Here is an 11,818-nt window from a genome sequence, read left to right as displayed (position 1 = left end):
TGTCTTTTGATTGGAGCATTCAGCCCATTTACATTCAGTGTTATTATTGAAATATGTGGGTTTAGAGTCTTTGTATCTTTTGTAGGGTTCATGTTGGTGGTGGTGTCTCTGGTATCTTTGTTCCTAGCAACCTTTCCTTCAGAGCATCCCTCTCAGGATTTCTTGTAAGGCTGCCTTAGTGGTGACAACTTCTTTCAATTTCTGTTTATTTGGAAAGAATTTTATCTCCTTCAGTTTTGAATGACAGGCTTGCTGGATAGAGGATTTTTGGCTGCATATTTTTACTGTTCATCACATTGAAGATCTCCTGCCATTCCTTTCTGGCCTGCCAAGTTTCAGTAGATAGGTCTGTCACCACTCCGATAGGTTTCCCTTTGTATGTTAGGGCCCTTTTCTCCCTAGCTGCTTTCAAAATTCTCTCCTTGTCCTTATATTTTGCCAGTTTCACTATGATATGCTGTGCAGAAGATTGATTCAATTTACATCTGAGGGGTGTCCTCTGAGCCTCTTGTATTTCCACATTTACTTCCTTCCCCAGGTCGGGGAAGTTCTCTGCTATAATTTGTTGCAGGATTCCTTCAGCACCTTTCCCTCTCTCTTCCTCTTCTGGGATTCCTGTGATACGGCTATTGTTGCATTTGACCGTATTGCTGAGCTCTCGAACTCTTCTTTCATGTTTCTGGATCAGTGTCTCTTTTTTTGTCAGGGTAAGCTGTCTCTTAATTTCTGTTCAGGTCATGATCTCATGGTTCATGAGATTGAGCTTTGTGTCAGTTGGGATTCTCTCCTCTCTCTTTCTCTACTCCTCCCCTATTCACAAGAGCTTGCATGTGCATGAGTGCTTTCTCTCTCAAAGTAAATAAATAAACCCAAAAAATGGATTAAAGACCTTAATGTGATACCAGAAACTCTAAAAACCTTAGAGGAGGGCACAGGCAGTAATGTCTCTGACATGGACCATAGCAACATCTTTTGAGATATGTCTCCTGAGTGGAAATAAAAGCAAAAGTAAACTATTCGAACCACATCAAAATAAAAAGATTTATAAAGTGAAGGAAACCATTATGAAAACAAAAAGACAATCTACTGAATACAAGACATTTGCTAATGATGTATCCAATGAGGGGTCAATATCCAAACATATAAGAACTAATACAACTCAACACTCAAAAACTCCCAAAAATTATTTTAAAAAATTTTTATGTCTTTATTTTATTTTGAGAGATAGAGACAGAGAGTGAGTAGGGGAGGGGCAGAGAGAGAAGGAGACACAGAATTTGAAGCAGGCTCCAGGCTGAGCTTTCAGCACAGAGCCTGACACGAGGCTTGACCCACGGACTGTGAGATGACCTGAGCCGAAGTCTGATGCTTAAGCAACTGAGCCACCCAGGCGGCCCCTTAAATAATTTAATTAAAAATGAGTATCTCATGGTTTGCCCTTCTTCTCCCCCTTGGTCCTCCGTCAAGTTCCTCCTAATCCTCCTATACGTGCAAACATATGGTATTTGTCCTTCTCTGCCTGACTTATTTCGCTCAGCATAACACCCTCAAGGTCCATCCATGTTGCTACACATGGCCAGATTTCATTCTTTCTCATTGCCATGTAGTATTCCATGGTATAGATAAACCACATCTTCTTGATCCATTCGTCTGTTGATGGACACTTAGGCTCTTTCCATGTTTTAGCTATTGTGAGACTCTTGAATGCTGACAAAAACTGAGGACTGATGGATGTGGGGGGAAGGGGGGGATGGGCATGAAGGAGGGCACTTTGGGGATGAGCACTGAGTGTTATGTAAAAACTAATTTGACAATAAACTATTTGTAAAAAAAAAAAAAAATGAGTAGAAAACATGAACAGGTATTTCTCAAATGAAGATATACATATGGCCAGCAGTAAAGACACATAAAAAATGCTCAACATCACTAATCATCAGGAAATGCAAATCAAAACCACAACAAGATATTACCTTACACATTTCAGGAGGCTAAATTAAATTAAGTTAAATTAAATTAAATAATTAAAAAACGAAGAAATAACAAGTGTTGGTAAGTATATGGAGAAAAGGAGTCCTTGCACACTGCTGGTGGGAATGCAAAATAGTGTAGTCACTGAAAAACAGTATGGTGGTTTCTCAAAAAAATTATACATATAATTACTATATAATCCCATAACTCTGCTATGGAGTATTTACCCAAAGGAATGAAAACAGTAATTTGAAAAGATATATACACCCGTATTATTATTGCATCATTATTTACATTAGGAAAAAATGAGGATGCAATCCAGGTGTCCATCTAGAGATGTGATACACACATATAATGGAATATTATTCAGCCATAAAAATGAATAAAATCTTGCCATTTTCAACAACGTGGATGGACCTAGAAGGTATTAAGTCAAGTGAATTAAGTCATTCAGAGAAAAACAAATACTGTATGATTTCACTCATATGTGAAATTTAAGAAAGAAAACAAAGAAATAAAGAAAAAAGAGACAAACAAGCAGAAAAGAGATTCATACATATAAAGAATAACCGGTGATTGCCAGGAGAAAGGTGTTGGGGATATCAGTGATGTAGTAAAGGGGGAAAATAATATACTTATCATGAAGAGCACAGAGTAATGGTTAGAAGTGTTGAATCACTATATTGGACACCTGAAACTTATACAACACTGTATATGGAACTTTAAAAATTAAAGGTAAATAAATGATAGATAAAGATAATAGATGATGATGATGATTAAGATAGAGCTATCTAGCTATATAGATGGTAGATAAAATCTTGAAATAACTTCTGTTTTCTTATACTGAGATTCTTGTACAAGCTTAGATTAATTTGTTTTTATTTGCTTTTCATTTTTATAAATGCTGGCTCGTTTTTGTTTAATTAAACACTTATATATCTTTGTAAAACATTTGCATGTTCCAAACTAAAATAAGTTGCATTAAGTAAAATCTAGACCTTACCACTGACTCTTCACCCAGTACCATCACTTCTCCTATACGTAATTGAATTTTATTGCTGAAATGTTCTCATGTCCAATTGAAGACTTTGTGTAAATACATTGTCTGTCTTAGATCAGTAACTGTATTAGATCAGTAACACTATACATGTTCTTCTCTCTCTTTGCATTGAACAATATATCCTGGAGATGACAGCATAGCAATACATAGGATATTACTCATTCTTTTATATAGTTGACAAGTCACCTATTTTGTGGTTGTAACATCCTATTGAAGATCATTTGAATTTTGTGTTTTACCAATTCAAATAATGCTGCAATTAATAACTATGCACTTATCTTTTTATGGCTTTTCCAGCTTTTTTATTCCTTTCCACTCCAGCTTCATTTGGGTAAAATTGACCAAAAAAATCATACATCTTAAAAGTGTACAACGTGATGATTTGATATATTTGTACATTTTGTGACATGATTACCACAATAAGTCAATTAATGCATTCATCACCTCACGTATTTACCGTGTGTGTGTGTGCGTGTGTATGTGTATTGAGAATGCTAAGGAACTACACTTTTAGCAAATTTTAAGTATTACAATTATATAGAATTATTACACAGTATTATTGACTGTGCTACCACCCTATATATAGGTATAGTTACCATCATACACATTCATCTTGTAACTGAAAGCTTCCTATTTCACCAGCATTACACATTTCTGCCACTTTTCAATCCCTGACAACCACCATCTACTCTCAATTTTTATGCCCAGAGTCTTCAAAGAGAGACCATTGATGTGAAGTGTAAATATGTGTGTAATTTTCCTAGAGATGGCTTAATTTGACACATTATAGGCTATATCATCTTACGTATATAGCAACACTGTATGACAGCAACTATTTTTATAGTTTTACCCACAGAATATCAAACTTTGAAATTTCACCCAGTCTAATAGGGGATAAATGATATCTTGTTGTACATGTCATTTCCAATTTGCATTTCCCTTTAGATGAAGGATTGGATATACTTAAGTACCTTTTACATTTCTCTTAAATTTACACTTAGATTTATGATAATCCTCTTGTCTCTTATTCTCTAACCTCTCAAGTTTAGACACAAAATACATTGCTCCAACCAAGGAGTGTTTAGAACTGCAATATGTGAACTTTTCAACCATGTTTCCATCTTATGCATTTGCCTCTCTCACAAAGTACTCCAGATAAAATTTTTCCTTAGCTAGTATTTCTCTTTCATTTCCTGTGACACATGCTCAGCTCACTATCTTTTATGCTTTTACATAAAATGATAACTCTAGAAAGGACAAGGAGGGTATGACTCATTATTAATTGATGATCTATTAATGACCAGAATTTATGCATCCATAGCAGAATGTCAGGAACACCAAAACCAGACTATTACGCATTCATTTATAGAATCATTTTTGAGGACCTATGGTGGCACACCCATTTTTTACTATATGTTAGTAGAAAGACCTTCACACAGAGTTATTCTTTCCACTAAAGAGAATTCCTGTCCCTCATTTTCCCAAATGAGTCATATGAAAGAAAAATTCTTCAGAGCTGATTGCTCTTACTGTCAAATAATAGTCATTAAGTTTATGAATTGTTCAAGAGTGAAATATGGAAATGTGTGTGATACTCCAGGAGGGTAGTGGTTTAGGATTGCTTCAAGGAGGCCCTAAACCAACTTTCCAGGCACGAGTGCCATCCCAAAACAGAATAATTCAGGAGCTGGCTGAATTCCCATTTTTATCCATGACATTCTAAAGTAGATAAGCTTACTTAGAGCCCACAGATTCCTTAAAAATCTCTTCTGATTTTTTAATCTTTTTTTTTAACTTTTCATTTATTTTTGAAAGAGAGGGACAGAACATGAGTGGGGAGGGGCAGAGAGAGAGGGGGGGAGACAGAGAATCCAAAGCAGGCCCAAGCTCTAAGCTGTCAGGACGGAGCCCTACACAGGGCTCTAACTCATGAGCTGTGAGACCATGACCTGAGCCGAAGTCAGATACTTAAATGACTGAGCCACCCAGGCACCCCCAAAATCTCTTCTTTTTAAAGAAAACTTTAGTATCAATTACCATGGCCTCAAGGAAAAAAATTTGCAAATAGAAAATCTTCCTACATTACACACTAGTGTCAATGAATCCTGCACTAATAGAGCGGAAGTTTTCCATATACTTCCACATCTTTACCCTAACAACTCCTCATCCTTCTCAGTTGATACTAAATGGAGGGATATAAGGTTTGCCTTGAGTTCCTCTACTGACACATCCAAGTCCTTGGTCATGGTTTCCAAGGATGTGTCATTCAGTCCAAAGTAAGACCTATAAAGGGTCAAAGTCTCTTCCAGGCTCTTCACATTGTTATCACTGGTGTAACCCACCAAAGGGATAGTGGCTGATATTTCAGCCCTCAGGGCCTCCAACCATATCTTCTGTCTCAGAGAATCTCTCTTCCAGTCAATGTCGGCCTCAGTAATGTTTGGCAGATATTGCATGAAGCTGTGGCGCTTGTGGGCTGGGAGCTCCCTCAGAAGGGTGTTCTCCAGGCCTTGAAAATCATAGCCAGACGGCTTATGACTAGAGACTAAGAAGATCTGTGTGTCACTCATATTGGCTTTCTGCAGTTGTTTCACACAGTCATTGTGGATCATTTGCAGGACTTTATCCTTATTGAATGTGGCGGGTTTACTCTTTTCTAGATTATGTAAATCACTGTCCGCTTTAGTTCGAACAAAACAGAAATTCTTCTTCATATTTCTAATTGCTGTAGCCAACTGTACATTATTTTCTTTGAAACGTGCAGCACAGATGATAATAAAGAAGTCATACTCATCAAATTTCATCTTCTTCAGATAATCTTGTGGCTGAAAATTAATGGTCCCTATGCCAGGCAGGTCCCATAATGTCATATTGGGGAACTTCGGGTGTTTGTATGGGGTCCTCTGCATGGTTGTCTCCACTTCCCCAATTGGGGCAGCCAATTTGTCCTCATGCTGCACCCCCCGCAGGGCATTGATGAAACTAGACTTCCCTGTGCCAGACTCCCCGGTCACGGCAATGTTCACTTGAGCATTCTCCATTTCTATCAATGCATCATTGATTTCTGAAAATGCTCTCTGAAGGTCCCCTTTCACCAAGTATGATTGAATCAATGTGATGGTTTCCTGAGAGAGGATTTTACTTTCTGTCTTGAATTCCTTAAAAAACTTTTCAAAACTTGAGGCCAAATTAACAGCCTTTCTATGATAGAGTGTGGAAGACGTCTGACCCATGGCTCAGCAGTAGAGGGCACTAGAAGGAGGAGAGAGGAGGGAAAGAAAAAGAGTTAATACAACAAGAGGTGGCTTGGGGTGTGCTGTTATATGGAGAGAGAAATGTTGAGAGCCATTCTGAACTCACTAGTTGAGAAAACTCCTTGTGAGGTTAAAGCAGGCTTGCAAGGTCTCCTGTCATCAGGTGGCAACCAATAGCTGCCCCTTTTCTTGTCGTTTTTTGCTTGAGCACCGTACCCCAGAGTGCTTTGTTGACTGAGATCAGGAATGGCTTGTCCTCTTGTTCTGGCCCTGGTATGATGATTGCATCTGGTTAGGGACTTGTTGTGATATGGAGAGACATTTATGTTCAGTAGCTTGGAAATCATGATTAGAATTAAGTAATTGATAATCCAAAAGGTCAAATCCCTACCTTAGTTTAACAATTAATAAAATAATATTCCCATATAGAGTAACACGCTATTCCTGGGCATGGATGATGTTGTGGGAACTATGGGCCCTGTGGCTAATGCTAAAGATACCTTCTTCTTTTGAAGTTGTGAGGGCAGACATTGTTTCTCTGGCAGATCTTGTTTTCCTCAATACTTCCCTTGAGCTATAAATAGGCTAATGACCCTTACTTATAAAAGATTAAACTTTATATATACAATTTTGTTTATTTCTTGGTAAAATGTTTTTCTCAAGGCTATTCTGGAAACATTGTAAACATCATCTACTGAGGCAAATGACACTTTTCTTGTTCCCTGTACCTTCACATATAAATAGAGTTGAGAACCCAGACTGAGAAGAAATGCCTGCTTGCTGATTAGAAAGAATCTTGGGGATCTCTCATCACTCTGTCACTGATGCCGCCTATCCTTCAAGGAACCCTGGACTGGCTGGAGCTGGACTCTGGCAGAGAACCTCATTGGTCACCAAAGCAGTGTATCTAGGAGAATTTCTCATTCTGTCTAGGCTTTGTGTGGACTACTGACATGGATGTAAAGTTTGCCTTCTTTAGGCTATTCCATTATCTTGGAAAGTCCTTCTTTAAGATGCTCTTCATTTTTCTAAACTAATTTCAAACCCTGATTATTCTATCCAAATTTTCCTAGCTGAATTATCCTTTATTTATCTTACTTCAATTTCTTTATTTGTAATGTTATGAAAGTAATAATTCTTCATAGTGGAAATCTAATAATACAGCACCAGCATTTACCCCCACACCCCTTCCCACTTGTGGTGTAAGATCCTCCAGGAAAACCACTTCTGATAACCTCCAGTATCACCATGTAAAAGACCTTGGTTCTCATATGAAACAGCTAAATAAGGATGAGTGGTTCCGTTCCTTCTCAGAAAAGATACTGTATGCCTTCATTAGGAGATAAGCTTTTAATCATTGCTGGGGTTCCTGGGTGGCTCTGTGGTTGAGTGTCTGACTCTTGGTTTTGGCTCAGGTAATGATCCCAGGGTCATGGGACTGAGGTCCATGTCAGGCTCCATGCTCAGCAGACAGTCTCCTTCTCTCCATTTACCCCCCTCCCCGACTTATGCAGACTTTTTGGACCAGAAAGAAAGTCACCTCAAGTCACCACTGATGTCTGGGCAGCATGCAGGCTGCAGAGATGCCCTTTGGCTAAAAGTGAGGGATGAAACACATCTTTCAGGGGCTTCCTGGAAGCCATAGCCTGCAGCCCAAGATAAAGAATGGCAGAAACAAATTCGGGAAGAATTATTCAGAGCATGTATACAAGACCTGAACTGGTATACATAAGAATGGGGAGTACAGGCATTTTCCTTAGAAGAGAGAACTGTGGAAATCTGGCTTGTTGAGAAAGGGACAACTATTAAACAACTGAGAAGCATGGTGCCAATATTTTTGACTACATAGCAGGAATATTCTTCACATGGAGAAGAGTGTAAATCCAGAGCATCTGGCGTATGCTGGGGCAACGTCTTGCTGTGTGGAGAGCAAATCACTCCACCACCCTTTTAAGGAGCAAGCAGATAGCACACAAAGGAGAATGAACAAGGCTGAGTGTGAAAGAAGTATATAAAACCTGGACCTCAAGGAGGAGCCAAAAAGGAGAGACATCAACTCTATCAAGTGTAGCCTCATGCCTGTGCATCCTCAGAGGATGGGAGAGAGGGGAGAAATGCACATGAGAGTGAGGAAACCTCTGGCTAGAACAGGTTCTGAGGAATGGAATAAAGAGAGTGGGAACAAATGACAAGTTTGAGAGGGCAAACAGATGTGGACAGCAAAATTCTGTGTGCTGAGCAAATTTCAACCACACAAAAGGCATGCCATATGGTTAAGTTTCCAAACCTCACCTTGATGTTGTATGTGAAGTTCTGTTATATATTATTTTCTGATGTGACAGCAATGCAGGTGTACCAGATGCAGAGTAATTTTTTATGATATCTCTAGAAACTTCTATTTCATCCTCTAGCAGTATGTCCTCTGCTGTTGGGATAGAACTTGTAAGGAATGTGTGAAATCTATGCCAATAAAGAGATGTCCATCTGTACATACATTTCTCATCTCATCCTCTTAACAGCTCTACAAGGATATGATAATCACTTCGACCTCCAAATTAAGGATCAAATAAATAATTAGGTTGAAAGCTAGTCAATGAGTGTCCCATCATTAGCAAACTTCCAAGCCAGGATTCAAGGTGAGGGCGCTCATCCAAGGGCAGAGCTGTGTCTCATGAAGCAAAGGCAGAGCACACAATTGGATAGGGAGAAGTGAAACTAGGATTCAAAATGAAGTCAGGGTGAGACACAAAGGATTTATATTTCTATGGAGAGATGTGTTAAAAATGAAGCCACAGGGGCATATTGGAGCCGTTTAAGATAAAGACCCATGTCAGTAAACCAAGATTTAATACCTGAGAGCAGTTTCAACTCGAAGTTATGTAATCTTTTACCAGTCAATATGAGAATTTCCTGGTCAGCACTAAAAACTGCACTAATAGATTCCCCAATCTCTCCTTAGGAGGGCAACCTTGTCGAAAACAATGAATTATTTGCTAGTAATTTATTTCTACTTTCTCTCTTCACTTAAAAACCTTTTCATTTCTACAGCATAATGGAGCTGTTTTCTATTGGCTATCTGAGATGCTGCCCAATTCAAAACTCATTCAATAAAGCCAATTAAGTCTTTAGAATTTACTTTTGAATTCTTAAGTCTTTTGGGTTTTTTTTAATGTTTTTTATTTATTTCTTTTTTTTTTTTGTTTGTTTGTTTGTTTTTTATTTATTTCTGAAAGAGAGAGAGAGAGACAACGTGAGCAGGAGAGGGTCAGAGAGAGAGGGGGATATAGAATCTGATACAGGCTCCAGGCTCTGGGCTGGCAGTCAGCACAGAGCCTGACGCGGGGCTCGAACCCACAAACCGTGAGACCATGACCAGAGCTGAAGTCGGACGCTTAACCGACTGAGCCTCTCAGGTGCCTCTGAATTCTTAAGTCTTTTGAATTTTGTTTTTTAACATATTTGGTGGCAGTGTTGAGATCTAAAGCAAATTTATGACTGTTTGGGGGGACAATAAGAAACACAAGTTTTGTGCCTCACACATTCTTTTGAGTTGATTGTCTATGCCAACATTTCCAAGAGCCATTGGCAAATCCTTTTTGGTTTGAGGTCTGCTCTTTTTTGCCTTAGAGTTCTCGATTCAATTACCTTTGCAGCCCAGTGTTCATGATCACTCTGTCACTGACAGAAGACTCTGACAGCACAAATCCTTAGTCCTTGATTCAATCCATAAGTCCACATTAGAATCTTTTCCCTACTTCCAGCCCAGTTCTTTTTTAAAAATAACATACTACAAAGAATGAATAGAAATTAAAGAAGAAATTTTAAAATACATGGAAACAAATGAAAATGAAAATATGACAGTAAAAATCCTTTGGGAAGCAAAAGACAGTCCTAAGAGTAAGATACACTGCAACTCAGGCCTATCTCAAGAACCAAAAAAGGTCCAAAATACACAATATAACCTTACACCTAAAGAAGCTAGAAAAGAAGCAGCAAATAAAACCCAAAGCCAAACAAGGGAAATAATAAATAAATGATAAATGCTCATGGGTTGGAAGAACAAATATTGTTAAAATGTTGATACTACCCAAAGCAACCTACGTATTCAATGTTTCCCTATCAAAATAACAACAGCATTCTTCTCAAAGCTAGAATAAATGATCCTAAAATTTATATGGATCCAGAAAAGGCTACGAATACAAAAGCAATTCTGAAAAAGAAAATCAAAGGTGGAGGCACCACAATTCCAGACCTCACGGTGTATTACAAGACTCTATGGTTAACAGACTCAGCCACCCAGGTACCCCTTACAAGACTGTATGGTACTGGCACAAAAACAGACACATAGATCAATGGAACAGAGTAGGAAACCGGGAAATGGATCCACAAACATGACTAACTAACCTTTGACAAAACAGAAAAGAATATTCAATGGAAAAAAGACAGTCTCTTCAGCAAATGGTTTTGGGAAAACTGGACAATGACATGCAGAAGAATGAACCTGGAACATTTTCTTATACCATACACAAAAATAAACTCAAAATGATGAAAGACTTGAATGTTAGATAAGAAGCCATCAAAATCCTGCAGGAGAAAACAGGCAACAACCTCTTTGACCTCAGCCGCAGCAACTTCTTACCTGTCAGAATAGTTAAAATTAACAACTCAAGAAGCAACAGACATTGGTAAGGATGCAGAGAAAGGGTAATCCTTTGCACTATTGATGGGAATGCAAACTGGTGCAGCCACACTGGAAAATGGTATGGAGGTTCCCCCCCAAAATTAAAAAAAACCTGTCCTATGACACAGCAATTGCACTACTAGAAATTTATCCAAAAAGAAACTAAATGATGATTCAATGATTATAGCAGTGCTATCAACAATAGCCAAAGTATAGAAAGAGCCCAAATGTCCATCAACTGATGAGTGGAAAAAATATGATGTGGTGTGTGTGTGTGTGTGTGTGTGTGTGTAATGAAATACTACTAGGTGATGAAAAAGAATGAAATCTTGCCACTTGCAACAACATGGATAGAACTAGAGAGTATTATGCTAAGTTAAATAAGTCAGTCAGAGGAAGACAGATATCATATGATTTCACTCATATGTGGAATTTGAGACACACAACAGATGAACATAGGGGAAGTGAAAGAGAAATAAGATATAAAAGCAGAGAAGGAGGCAAACCGTAAGAGACTCTGAAATACAGAGAGCAAACTGGGGGTTGCTAGAGGGGAGGTGGGTGGTCGTATGGGTTAAATAGGTGATGGGTATTAAGGAGGGCACTTTTTGAGATGAGCACTGGATATTATATATAAGTGTTGAATCACTAGGTTCTACTCCTGAAGCCAAGACTACACTGTATGTTAACTAACTTGAATTTATATTTTAAAAATTTGTGAAATTGAAGTCATAACCTGTAACATCTCAGAGATTAAGCAAAAACATCATGACATGTGAATACCACGCAAAGGATCAATAAAAGCAGCAAGAGCTACTGAACAGTAGCTGAAAGTGGCAGCAATGCCTTACATTT

At 38.3% G+C, this 11,818-nt stretch overlaps 1 protein-coding gene across 1 annotated transcript; it reads right to left on the bottom strand.

Annotated features, from left to right (window-relative positions):
- Positions 1 to 5,028: 5,028 nt before the first annotated feature.
- On the bottom strand, positions 5,029 to 6,226 carry LOC120226117 (T-cell-specific guanine nucleotide triphosphate-binding protein 2-like). The gene has a single exon (XM_039224320.1). It carries the CDS (start codon positions 6,067 to 6,069, stop codon positions 5,176 to 5,178), a length of 894 nt encoding a protein of 297 aa, XP_039080251.1. The 5' UTR covers positions 6,070 to 6,226; the 3' UTR covers positions 5,029 to 5,175.
- Positions 6,227 to 11,818: the final 5,592 nt, after the last annotated feature.

The sequence above is a fragment of the Hyaena hyaena genome, unplaced genomic scaffold (genome assembly GCF_003009895.1).
Source record: "Hyaena hyaena isolate Hyena2069 unplaced genomic scaffold, ASM300989v1 scaffold_1593, whole genome shotgun sequence".
Classification (NCBI taxonomy): Eukaryota; Metazoa; Chordata; class Mammalia; order Carnivora; family Hyaenidae; genus Hyaena; species Hyaena hyaena.
This window is presented reverse-complemented; position numbering and strand designations above follow the sequence as displayed.

Excerpts from the sequence above, each read along its gene's own strand:
- LOC120226117 (XM_039224320.1), bottom strand. The coding sequence starts at position 6,069 with ATGGAGAATGCTCAAGTGAACATTGCCGTGACCGGGGAGTCTGGCACA.